The 13,218-nt window shown below is 39.0% G+C and overlaps 1 protein-coding gene across 3 annotated transcripts in view; it reads right to left on the reverse strand.

Annotated features, from left to right (window-relative positions):
- The window catches only part of DOCK8 (dedicator of cytokinesis 8), a 94,523-nt gene that overhangs the window by 57,990 nt on the left and 23,315 nt on the right, over positions 1-13,218 (reverse strand). For all 3 annotated transcript variants that reach the window (XM_056323953.1, XM_056323955.1, XM_056323954.1), the window contains 12 exons: positions 12,748-12,923; positions 9,646-9,717; positions 6,201-6,324; positions 5,769-5,981; positions 5,174-5,259; positions 4,553-4,619; positions 4,156-4,305; positions 3,446-3,526; positions 2,467-2,626; positions 1,721-1,860; positions 1,394-1,487; positions 60-222 (listed from right to left, as the gene is read on the reverse strand). In XM_056323953.1, coding sequence (XP_056179928.1) covers positions 60-222; positions 1,394-1,487; positions 1,721-1,860; positions 2,467-2,626; positions 3,446-3,526; positions 4,156-4,305; positions 4,553-4,619; positions 5,174-5,259; positions 5,769-5,981; positions 6,201-6,324; positions 9,646-9,717; positions 12,748-12,923 — 1,526 coding nt within the window. The remainder of the gene's footprint in view (positions 1-59; positions 223-1,393; positions 1,488-1,720; positions 1,861-2,466; positions 2,627-3,445; positions 3,527-4,155; positions 4,306-4,552; positions 4,620-5,173; positions 5,260-5,768; positions 5,982-6,200; positions 6,325-9,645; positions 9,718-12,747; positions 12,924-13,218) is intronic.

Raw genomic sequence — 13,218 nt, forward strand, 5'->3', positions numbered from 1 at the left:
TCACAATGATTTTTGAAAATGGATCTTAAGAAATAAAAAATATATATGCTTTCTCTTACCTATAAATGGTATGGGGAACATAAACTTCTCTAATTGGGAATTCCAAAATCTCTTTGTGAGGACGACTACGGTTTTCTGGAAATGGCTTCACTGGTAGTAATTCTGGTGTCAGACAATAACCAAGGCTTTCTGGAGCTGGAGAAATTTCCAGTTTAAGTGTTCCTTAAAAAAAAAATAAATCAGAAAATCTCAGCAAAAATATAAAAAGTAATCAATGTGTAATAAAACAAAAAAGAAAATAATATGTGAGGTTACATAGCAAAAGTGCAGGAATGAGAACTGGATCTTCAGCTTGAAGGCTGCATGAGGCTGAAAGTATAGGTGTAGAAAGATACACAGGAAGTAACATACACACATCCCTACACATCAGGCCAATATATAGCTCTTTATGTCTACCCTGTACGATTTCAAAGAAACAGGGAAGAAAGAAGCGATGCTATATGCTAGGTTGATGTTCTAGTATCTTTCCCACACAAATAATTCAAAATTTGTCTGGGAGACAAATAAAGATAAAAGGGCTGCTGTGTAATACAGTTGTCTTTCACTCCCCCAGCTCAGGTTCTGCTCTGATTAATCTCTGTCAAAATAGACACCACCCACCAAGAAAGCCAGGCTTCCTGTGGTGAGCAGTTAAACAGTTAATACAGATAACATTTACCCAAGTATAATTAGACTTTAAATTCTGTGTTGTGATAGGTGAAAACCATTTGAGGAACTCAGACTTGTCATTTCTGGCAACCAGCTAAAAAGGCAAAAAAACTTTGCACTCAGTTCATTTTCTTTAAGGTCACTCTACAACCTGGAGGACCTTGAGCTGTAATCCATGTAAAATGGAAAAATAAGCTGGTCAGGTTTTTTGCCAATAGCCAAACACTGTCTCTGCTTCTCTACTTTGTTAACTATCACTGACTCAGATACCCAAATGAGATGAAATATGTACACATTTTAGTCTCCCTCTGTAAAATATGACCCGTTTTAAAATGTTGCAGGGAAATAGTAAGGATCTTAGAAATTTACTTTAAAGCACTGTCTTCAAACAGTTTGAATAATAACAAAAGAGATCCAGTAGATACACTGTAAATTAGGGAGGAAAGCAAATCATTTTATAATATCCAGCTAAATATAAATCTCCATACTCACTCATACAGAAAAAAACCTCAAAAACATCTGTGCTTAGGTAGACACTGGGAACCCAAGAAGTTCCATAATAGCACATACTATAGACTTAAAACCCAAGTTAATTACATTTTGGGGTTGGAAATTACAGAACAATTTAGGGGAGAAAAGTACATATATCCTTTCCCAAATGAATTTTCCAAAATGAATTGTGTACCTGGTAAAGTCTTAATTCTTCTCTGCAAGGAAGATGATCTTTTAAAATCAGCTAAAAATTTGAACAGATCTTCATCACTGAGCCTGTCTCCTTCCTAGAAAGGAGAAAGACAAAAATCAGTACTTTTATAACAATACTCCAGAACACTTGGAAAAGCTTGTCGGTGAACCATATCCTTGAGGCATGCAAAGCAAGCGGGTTACTGCCTACTTGACAGCAGATATCCTCTGTCCTCACACAAGCATCACTGGTAACTTTTCCCAACACAGTTCACATTACATAGACGAAAAATGTCTTAGGCAATCAGAAATAATGATTCTCCAGTACCTGTTTAAAGAAGGTGCTGAGGGTCAGAGAGATTGTTTTGAAGTTTGATGCTGGATAGCTGTCCTCTGCACTAAGACTCCTCTCAGAAAGTCGTCTTGCCTGTAGAAGTGTTGCCCTCTTGTCACTAGTGGATCCTTTCCCTTCAAAGGGAAATTAAACATCAACATGCTTTGTGTTGCTTTAGTACAAAGACCATCAGAATACACAGAAATCCACAACTTCCCAGCAACATCAGAGGACAGAGTACCTAAAACATCAAACATTCCACTACTTTTATTTCAGCCTATGTGAAATAGTGGAATGCTAGGACACACCTAGTGAAGTGACATTATTTCTGTTGCAGAGCACAAGCTTATTCAAATTTTTAGTTCATGGGTATAAAGCACTTTGGTCAATGCTGTTGATCAATGGTCCTATATACTCTAGAAGCTAAGGTGATACGTATTTTGCTTGCCCTGTATTGCAAACAAACTCTATATAGCAAAGGGAGTTTTACTTCTACGAGCCAGTCTTCAAAAAAATTCAGGCCTAAAACATGGAAGAATATTTAGCATACATAAAAATAAATATGCAGAGATGAAACAATAAGCATATTAAGTTGTATTTGTACCACTGAAAAGAAAGGCTGAGAAGATACGACTTCGAACGTATTGTTCACTCTTGATGCCAGAGTGAATGACGTTTTTTCCTATGCACAGTCCTACCAAAGAGTCACTTTGCATTAGTTCGGAAAGTTAGACAACTACCGTTTAAACTTTCAGCTTCAGGTATATCTCGTTCAAGTGTGGAAAGGTTGAAGTAATTAGTTAGGCTTATGGGAATCCAGGCGAATGGCATTCTGTATTTCCCCAACCGCTGACAAAAGGATTCAGCTTGGGATTTCAGTTTTTCAATTTTTTCTTTTGTCTAAGACAAAGAACATAACAACTGTTTAAAAAGCAATCTGTTATTTTAATGCTACTATAGATAAATAATGGAAATTACATAGTTACAGTTCAATAAATAATTTGTATTCTTATCTCTTGTGTTTTCTTTGCTACATCACTATTATGATCATGGTTGTTTTGATTTGTACATTCACTTCTCATTTCTTTTAAAGGAGTTCATTGTCATTATAGAAAAAGAGAATACAGATCTTTTTGCAGTGACCCGCAAGCCCACCATGAACAGTCACATTAAAACTTTAGCAGGTTCTAATTCTTTCATCAATTACAGAAACAATATTCTGCTGAAAGTAATATTCTAAAGCTGAGAGATGTGTGGAAGTCCAGCAAACATTGTCAGTCTGTTCCAGGGAGGTAAATGACTAGGAATTTCTTGGATAAAGTTCATGTAATTTATGGATGACAGCACTGAACTGGCCACATACACACTACAACAGGTTGTTTGCCAATCCAAATCAATAACATGTCTCTGAGGTACAAATATTTCTGCTAATGCCACATTGCACTGTCATCTCCATTGCTCACTCCTACTTGCTTCATGACTCAAGACTTCACCAGTGTTAACTTCCAAAGGGGTCAGTAACGGAAGTGCACCTTGCTTTCTCATGACTTCTTGCTGTTGCTCACAGACACAAGACTGCTTGCAACATGGAGGCACCAGCTGGCTTCCTTACCAATGTTCTTGGTATTCTGTCCTATTCCAAAATAGTCTGATCTTTCTCTGTTTTTTTCCTATGCATGCATTTTTTTATCTAAACACTCTTCATAGTTATTTACTTACCTTGCCAGCCTCACTTTCTTTAAGAACCATGTAGGGTTCTGCACAGTCTCCAATTTCTCCTTGCTGAAGCACTTTTTCTATCTACAAAAAGCAGTAAAATAAGATGCTAACAATGGAAAAATATCACACAAACAGTAATATGTTGCTTCTCTAGCAGTATGAAAAAGCCTGCCTAAATGTGCAATAAAGAATTCTAAAAACTGTCTTTATGGAGAAACTGATACAAAACTTCCTCCTAGTTGTCTATCTGATTTGTTAGAAAACAGAAAATACATATGTGACAACACTGTCAATCAGGAACTGCTGTGTTTTCATTGAATTAGGAAAATTAACACATTCCAAATGAAAAAGTTCAAGCTAACTCAGTTTCCTAGCTAAATAAAATGACACGAAATGTTCTAAACCAAAGCCAAAAAACCTTCCGCAGAACGTAATTAAAATTAAAAAAAAAAAAGTCTTATTTCACTTAACTTTAAATTTCCCTTAGGCAGAGACAGGTAATTCTAGATACTTAGTAGAACTAGTAGAACACAGGGTATCAATATAACTTCTTAGACTGGGAGTGAGATATACCAGTGGACACCTGTACTGTTAAAATATATCAGAATTCATCTCAGTTACAGAAAACTCAAATTTGTCAGCTCCAGGAACTCAGACAACAGGCACAGCCAGGAACAGAAGAATAGTGTTGAAATGGCACTGTAACATACCTTTATTACTAGGTATATATCTGACGAGGGGTAAGTGACAGAAAATACTGCTGATCTTGCCTGAGTAGACAAGTCAATGGAGGGTGTATGAGAACGCAAAAATCCTCTTAATGAATCAGGATTGAGGTCACAATGAAAATTTTCTGAGATCTTGAAAAGAAAAAGAATTAAAATGCATTGCAAAGCAAAAATGCATTAAATTTTGTTTTCAGATAAGTCAATAGTAACTAGAATTACAAAATGAACAATTGCAAGTGTCACTTTACCTGAATAAAAAGAATGCTGGATCAGTCAGCATGTGTGAAAATGCTGCATGTTTTTTTCTAAGTTTTCCTAAGTTACTACTCCAGAGATAAAAACCAAGCCAACTGAACAAAAATATTGTGTGCACACTTACCTTTTTTCTTTCTTTTATATCATAGAGAGCTATGCATGCAAACAAAGGTTCGATCTCTATATCAAACCTGTTAAGGAAAGACACATGGGACACTGATAAATACTGCACCCTTATGCCTGTGTACAATAAGAACTGAAAGGGCTACGTTTAAACTGGCACTTCCATTAGAAAACAAGGAGAAATATTTCATTCCAGTCCCTAGCTCTTTCAAAGTGTGAAGGATTTTTTCATTAGCGCATTTTATTAGATGATTTCAAGAGGAAAGGAAGGGAATTAAATCGCATGCAATGTATTTTCTAAATTTGTCAGAAAGTTGGACATCAATTAAAAACAATCATAACTTGATTTTTTACTTCTGTTATCAAGTCCAGTAGCATGTACAGAGACCAACTCAGTGTGTTAGAAAAACGTAATTTGGGCTCATTCCCAACTCCTTTTCACCTTGACAAGTTAAAGACTCCTTTAATGATGGATAGAAGTAGTCCTCTGCTACACTAAAAAAGAATAAGCAGGCATGTAAACGCTTGCTGAACAGGACAGCTGCAGTGGTGTAACGGGGTCAGCAGCAGTGCCTGGGTATGAACTGAGAAACAGCAAGTGAGGCCCGTGAAGGATACTTACTTCAGAGTCTGCAGCTTCACCAAAATCCTGTTGCCCAGATGTTCCCTTGGGCGATCAGGCACTGGCCGTATCTCCACTGCATCCTCCTATCATTAAACAGTTATTCTAGTCATACTGAATTAAAACAACTGTAAATTTACATACTTACATAAGACTTTATGTGACATTAAATGGGCCACTGCTACAGACCAGCATCTTTCCCCATTCAGCAGGCATTTCATCTCTTCAGAGATGAAAGAAAATTGGTTTTTATTTCTGAATATTTACATCTGCCATTTATACTGAATATTTACATTTCTGCCCCCCCAAGCAAGCGTTACAGGGAAGGGTAACACCCTGACACAATGCTATCACCAGCATGAGGAGGCTTGGGAGGGGTATAACAAAGCCTCAGATCTGTGTACAACCCCCTGAATGCATATTCAAGGTGGCTGACAGGAGCCCATGGTGCCATGCCTTCACCACGTTATTATCCAAGGTAGGTTTGTATCCAGGCCACTGACCCTGGTTTTCAACCGTGGTGCAGCTTTAACATTAAATGTGCTGGGACAGCCAGTTCAGGGAACCCTGTGGGCCAGTCAGCCTCCGCACTCACCTCATCCATGGAAGGGTAGAGAGCGAGGAGCTCGGCGTGCCTGTTGGTGCGCCGTGCCTCCTCGTTCTGCCTCTCAAACTCCTCGGTGCTGACATGCCGCAGCAGGTTTTCCAGGCGGGGGTCCGGCTGCAGGCTGCGCAGGTCAAAGTCAGAGGCGGCGAGGGTCGTCCTCGAGGCCTCCTCAGGGAGTGTGTGGACATGTTGGGGCCCCACCTGTGGGAAAACCACAAAACACTGATCTGTGGCTTGGGCACCAGGGTGCCAGCAAACACCCTGCGCTTGTCCAGCAGAGCTGGCATGAACGTGACCTCTGCTACGAGGCCTAACACAAAGCATGGCTCTCTGCTCCATGCCATTACAGAGATCCCAGGATCCTTCCTTTGGGGAAAGCTGCTATATCTGATCACTTTTCCCAAAGTAAAGAAAATGTACCTGAAAGTTTGTATTGCTGGAATCCAATGTTTCTGATTCAAATGTTTGTTTTTGAAGCGTCTTGTGAAAATTTTTTCGGGATCCCTTGTTTTTCAGGCTGCAAGTATCTGAATTTCCTTGGTTCCTTTCACAGAGAAGCCCAAGCAAGTCAGCATGAGGAGGAGTTAAAGGAAAATAAAACAGAAAAGACAAATAATAAAAAAAAATACTAAGCAACTGGGAACGTTGTTGTGCAAAAAAGCAGCATAACACAAGTTTTTATGCAAAAATGTGACATTTCACAACATTTAATTGTTTTATCACACCACTACAATCCATCATGTACATTAAGAATGGTTTTAAAAGGAAGAAAATTAATTCAGGTCACTTTTGCATAGACTGTGAGCCTGAGACAGCAGCAAAACCTGACGTAGGTACAAATCCGGCTCTGGGCTCCTCAAAAGACACAGTGATGATTTCAGTGACCTTAAAATCATGGATCAGGATCACTTCTCTTGTGGCTGGCTCTTTGCTCCTGCAATTGTACATCAAGAAGCTTACTGCTCTTGTCCTGGACCTAGCTGGTATCCCAAGTTAATCACAAACACAACCTACACCTTTCAAACGATGCCTCCTTTTGAAGAGGGATATTTCTATGGCTAAACATAAAGCTCTCTGCTGGCAAATTCCCAAAGTTTTGCAGGAAGGTGCCAATTTCAAGTTAGATTTTTGTGGCCGATCAAAAAACCCAGCAGGTACCCTGAAAAAAGATAAGACGCATGCAGAGCTCTATTTATTCTACCTTAATATGGGATTTTCTATATCCTTTGATGGCCTTTTTGCAATCAGCCTCCTTAGTTACAGTATCCTGATTCATCCATTTTCCTTGTAACACTCCCAAAGCAATGCCTGAACATCAGAGTACTTTCATGAGGATGCCATGATAAGCAATTATTGATCAGGGAGACCTCTTTTTACTACATTTTGGGACTAACTGAATTATATGCTCCAATATGTTTTTATTTTAACTGCATTTTAATCATTTACCAGTTCACTGCAAATGAAAACTGAAGTAATAAAAGAGACAATCCCAGCTTTCCTTGGATGTGACCTTGCTTTGGAACTGCTTTAATCACCCAGAATGAAAGACAGAAATTCTGCATGAGTTTACTTTAAGATATTTCAGCATCCAGAAGAGGTTTTGTTGATTATTTTTTCACTATCTCTGGTGGCAAACAAATGATTAATGGAGAGATTTATGTACCTGAGATGACATTTTCCCGATAGTGTACAAGCTATGCTAGAAATGCCTTTCCCCTAAAGAATTCTTTGAAAATTTATTTATATTTTTTATTTATTTTGAAAATCATAGTAGCAGTTAAAACCCACCAAGAGGAAAACCCTGCTTTTAGTGCACGTCAGTTTAATGGCCACACACTGAATTAAGAAAATGGGAAGGAAAAGGAGGAAAGGACCACTGAAAGGAGAAATTGACAGGCATAGGAACAAGCCTCACATTCAGCCTCTGGCAAAAACACAGGGACCCCTCAGCTGTGTCCAGCCCCTCTGCCACATACCTCTCTGCCCTGGGGCACAAGGACCTCCTCTGCTCATGCCACCCAGTGAGGATTCTTCAGTCTCCTGTTCTGAACCTTCACATCCACAAATGCATGAGAGTCACTTACACACTCCTTTAATTTATAGCTCACCAGACCATATGTTCAGCAACCTGCCCTATGAAACTTTGTCTCCCAAGCAGGCAACTACAGATTTTCCAGTCCTTCTCAAAACAAAGGAAAGCTTTCTACAACTACTTTTTCTCACCTCTCTTGATGTCTTTTCTTCCTCTCATATCTGTTTTGAGAATAGTGTCCAAGCATAACATGAGACTCCCAATAACAATCTATCAGGGGTTTATGTGACACTGCAGCATCTTTTACACTTTGCAATTTTTAATAACTTGCTTGCTTTTTTAGCCACAGCAGTCAAAGCTCAGCTCTCTAGCAGAGCCCTTAATCTTGTTTACCACAGACTCAACTGCTCAATAAAGTTTTTGAATGCAAATTTGCCTTACCTGAATGAATGAAATACAGTAAAATACATGACAAACCTTTCCACACATGTGTATTTCTGTGGCTCCATTCACATTTCTTCAAGCACACCTAAGTGCAAAAATAGCTACGTTCTATTTTTCACCTCACCTACTTTACTGCTCACTCCCTACTTGTATGCACAGACAAAGCTCCCTGCTGTTTTTTTGCAGCATGCTCAGAAGAACACTGAGTAAAAGAGGTAGTGCCTGTGCTCGAGTGGTGCAGGTGGAGAGCCTGCAAAACCCACTAGCTTATTTTTGGTAACTCACTGTGCAACAGTTCTGAGAAAATAAATTTCATCAGCACCCTTGGAGGAAGTCCTTTAATAACCCTCAGCGGCTGCTCCGTCCCTGCACAACTAAACAGTGCAATTCCTTTACAATCATGCAAATCAACCCATAATGCACTGACCACTGATGTACATCAGGTCAGAAAAACAGAGAGTAGCAAGGGTGGGTGAAGGGGCACAATGAAATGGCAGCAAATAGGCCAGTGCTCTACCATTGGCTGCTACTGCTGCTTCTCAAAAACATGGCATGAGCACAGGAGGGTATGAACAGGAAGCAGTGCAAAAAAGTAGAGCTCTGAAAACCTTTTTCTGAAGAACAGGACGGGTTGATGGGGAGGGAGGTGAGCTCCACTAGCACAGCGAGAGTCTGGGGACAGACACACACACAACCCCCACAAGAAAGCACTGACTGAGAATTCCCTTCACATTTAATACATGAAATGGAATGAAATGAAACCATAAAATTAAATTAAAATAAAACAAAGGAAATTAAGTCAGTTGTAATGACTGCAGGTCCAGTTCTGTGTGTTGAATTACACTGACCCCAAATACAGAAATCGTTTACTGATGTAAAACAGTAAAGTTGGATTTTACATTAAAAATTCCATGAATACAGTCAATCACTACTGGAAAAGCCCATAATCTTTAGGGTTTTGCTGCTAGCACTCTTTTGTTTTCAGACACCATTAGAAATCAGTTCATGTTGAATTTTCAGGACATGGAGGGGAAAATGAAGCACATACAGATGTAATCTTTATCCCTGTTACATTTCTTTTTCGTGTGATCAAATAATAGTAGCATTCCTGATTCAGAAAAATCATCATTACAGACAGGTGATGTGATTTTCTTCCCAATTATTTCCCAGAGAGCCTGATAATTAAAAAGCAGATGTAACAGTATTTAGCTATGGCCCACCAGCTCAAACAAAACAATAGTTTGACACATACTCCTGAAAAGTTAGTTCTTGCCTTCAGTCACTGATTCAAATAATTATTCTTTAGGATTAATTATAACACCATGCATCTCTTCTCTGACAAATAAGATGCAAGGTATTTTCTATTTTGTTTACTTATATGTAGCTTACTTTCGATTTACAATGAGCCACTCCCGGATATATGTCTGAACGCAGTCTCTGACATGTGAGTCCAGTTCAACCCTGGGGAAAAAGCAACACATTGTAAATATACCTTTTTATATACTATCATACCTTAAGGACAAAGAAAGTTATCGAAACATGCTATTTGGATAAAGGCCTCTCTATTAGTCCTCTCCTGTATATTTATTTTACTACTAAACTACTATTTGAGGCTTAAAGAATTTTGTGTACTGCATTAATTCCCTGATGCAAGTTTTTGTTACTGTTTATAAATTAAGAAACATACATTTAACAGAGGTAACAGTTTGTCATACTATGCATTTCATTAATATACGATCGATGTTGCTATAAAATACAGCAAAATAAAAGAAATTATACCAGGTACTCATCTTTGTGATTTTCAAAACCTGATTACAAGTCTCAGCATATAGAGGTATTATTCCATAGTCATCAGCTCCTGGACTCTTACAAATACATAGTCTCTTGTATGGTTTTGGTGTTAATTTTTTCTTTCTCATAGAAATCAAGAAAATTCCAGAAAGGGGCCCTGAGCTTTTAATCAGATAGCATAATATAACTTTAAGACCTAAGAATATGTTCTAATTTAATTTTATGACTTTCAATCAAGTCTCAGTTAATGTAGGGGGTTGTTAGTGTTGCCTGATAGACTGGCTACTGGTTGGAACTGAAATATTATAAGCTGAAGTTGATGACTGTGAATTTGCTTCATAATGTTGTAGCATAACTCCCCTATGCCTATTCTAAAAAATTTTAGTGACCTGTGCCAGAATCACTTGTTATGTCGTCCAGTCCAAGGAGTAAAAGAGTAGGGTACATGTGGAATGCAGGAATGGGTGAAAGTTATGATACTTTTTAGCACTTTCCACCCAGAACTCTTAACAGATTTGCAACCGATTACCAAGACCAAGTAGCAACTGATTTGGGTTCATGCATGCACTGCAGGATCAAGCCTTGGTCGATAACAGACTGCTGTGTGTCCCTGCCACTGGTGGACTGACATAGCTCATGGTCACTTCCTGCATCTAGTTTCAGGCGGGATGTATGTTTCCAAGCAGGCAGGACATTAACCCAGTTTGGTTGATGGTATCTGTTTCCTGCTCTGGGTACACAAAGACACCACAGACTGCATCACCTGCAGGCAAATCTTTGGTGCATGCTCCTCCTGTGCTCTCATCTTCCCTAACACACCTGGCCATCCCTGACCAGGATTTTCTGTGAAAGCACTAATATCAATGATGGCAGTGTGAACAGTTAAATGAGAAGCTGCTGTGAAAAAATCTGCTGCAAGCGTATTTGTTGGTATTGATTATTTGAACTTTGCCACAGACTCCTTACAAAACCGTTAATGTCACTGTGTGGTACAAATCAGGCCTAAAACTGATTGCACAGCATGACTTTACACGTTCTCCTACTGGAAAAACAAATAAGTGCTGGTTTAAACAGCAAGCATGCTAGGAAGTCACCTTGGAAATAACGAAGAAATGGTCATCTTATTTTTTAAATCTCATTTCAAATTTAGAGAGTTTTTTATTATTTTTGTCCATCATTTAAAGAAATGGGAACTTCAAGCAGCAAAATATTCTGTCTCCCACATTCATTTTCTCTCCCCCATCCATAGGGAAACACGAATTAATGATAAAGATTGGAACATTTTGTATGAGTAACTTCAAGTGAAAATCACCCTTTGTGCAAATGCTACAAAATCCTCTAGGAGCTGTGTGATTCAAATTGTTCTCAGGTGACCTAGCATGGCATCTGGTCTCTACTGCTTTTGCTTTCCTGAACTTCCTGAGGCATGCATTGCGCCAAGAAGGAACTTGCAGGCTGAGACCTTGCTCAGAGGGAGGGGTTCTCAGCTAGTCCACAGCTGGCAAAAATCATATAAACTGTGGTTCCTGCTTAGCCTCATTACATTTGGTATGCTGGGCAGAAAATGCTGAACAAATAGCGCTGTTATACAGGGCTTTAGTTTATACGCTGGCTGTAAGAACTCTTGCAGGAATGGAGGGGGATGCAGGTCTAACCTGTGAGCCAGGATGCCACAAGCTAAGGCTGTTTGTCCCTTCCGTGTTCAGGTTCAGCACAGCAGAGAATATAGACTGTGCTGTTCATTTCCTGAACGTACTGAAAGGAGCCAGCCCCCCACCCCAAACACCTTGCATGGTTAGCTGTCTTCGCAGACATAGCAGTTCGGGGCTAAACTAATGCTGACTTCATGTTGATCTGGCTGTTACTGCTTGCAAAACTCTGTAGGCCTTTGTGGTTCTGCTTGAAGGTACCATTTACAGCAAAACAGTCCTTGAAGAGTATTTTGTATACAGTGCATAGGACTCTCCCAAACCACATGAGAAAACCCTTCAATACATCTTCTTCTCATTCAGAAAAATTCTGTTGTCCATAGTTTGCTTGTTTATCAAATCAGCTTAAATACTTCCAGAATGGCTGAGCACCAATATCAACACATGCTACCTATTTTAATTTAAAAGCTGTTGGAAACAGCGGAGTTGTATCTTCAATGTGAGCCTGAAACCAAAAGTGATTCCTATACTAGAAATTTAAAGGGTTTTTTTCCCCCCAAACCTTGTTTAGTATGAACTATTTCCCCCCATTTAAGCAAGAAAGGTACTGAGAAATAGATGCTTAAGCGATCTGATCAATGCCATGTAACACGTAGCTGGCAAACCCCTCTGAAACAAATCCCCACAAAAAAAAAGAAAATAAAGCTCAAACCTCAATCCTATGCTTACTACATGATTAGAATTGACTTTCATCTCTGGGATGACAGCTATAAAATTATTTTTTGTACTACCCTCCTGCCCTCCTTTAGTTCTCTTCCCTGTCTATGCCTACCTCATTTCTGCTGTAACAGCTAGCTCAGGAAGTCATGTAACCACTTGCATAATTTTAAGTGTGCAAACAGGCCTAACATAATCGATGGCAAAGTTCAGATGTCTGAAGTTCTGCATGTGCATAACGAATGGATGGATGGCAGACTGAGGTGTCTGGATCAACATCTTCAAAACTATTTTTAAACTTGCAGCATTTCTGAGGGAGAGAGAGTCTCCTTACCCATCTTCTGGCATAGCAGGTTGCAAAGTCCTACATTCTTTGGGTGTAAAGACAACGTCCAAGTCATCTTCAGGGAAGTCACCAAGTTCTTGTGCTAGTTCTGAGTCCAAGTTGTTCAGCCGTGACATTAGGAAGCCTTCAAAATCTACTGGGTCTACTGGGTCATAAAAAGAAGGCTAACGGAAGAAACAGAGGTGTTTATTTTTTTCTTAGTAATGTAATTTAGGCTTATTTACGTAATTCTTGTCATTTTCCCATTATTTATTAAATATCAGAAACAAGACTTCTAACTTTATGTACAATGCCACCCACATTTAACACAGGGAAAAGTTGCTAATGAAAGATTCAGCTGAAAAAAAGAAGGGGAACAAAGAGAAAAGTTTTAAAACACAAAGAAGAAATGGAAGATACTAAATACAATTTTGCACCTATTTTCCCTGTTGAGCTTTCCTAGATGCTGGTAGAAGGAGG

The sequence above is a fragment of the Falco biarmicus genome, chromosome Z (assembly GCF_023638135.1).
Source record: "Falco biarmicus isolate bFalBia1 chromosome Z, bFalBia1.pri, whole genome shotgun sequence".
NCBI classification, from domain to species: Eukaryota; Metazoa; Chordata; class Aves; order Falconiformes; family Falconidae; genus Falco; species Falco biarmicus.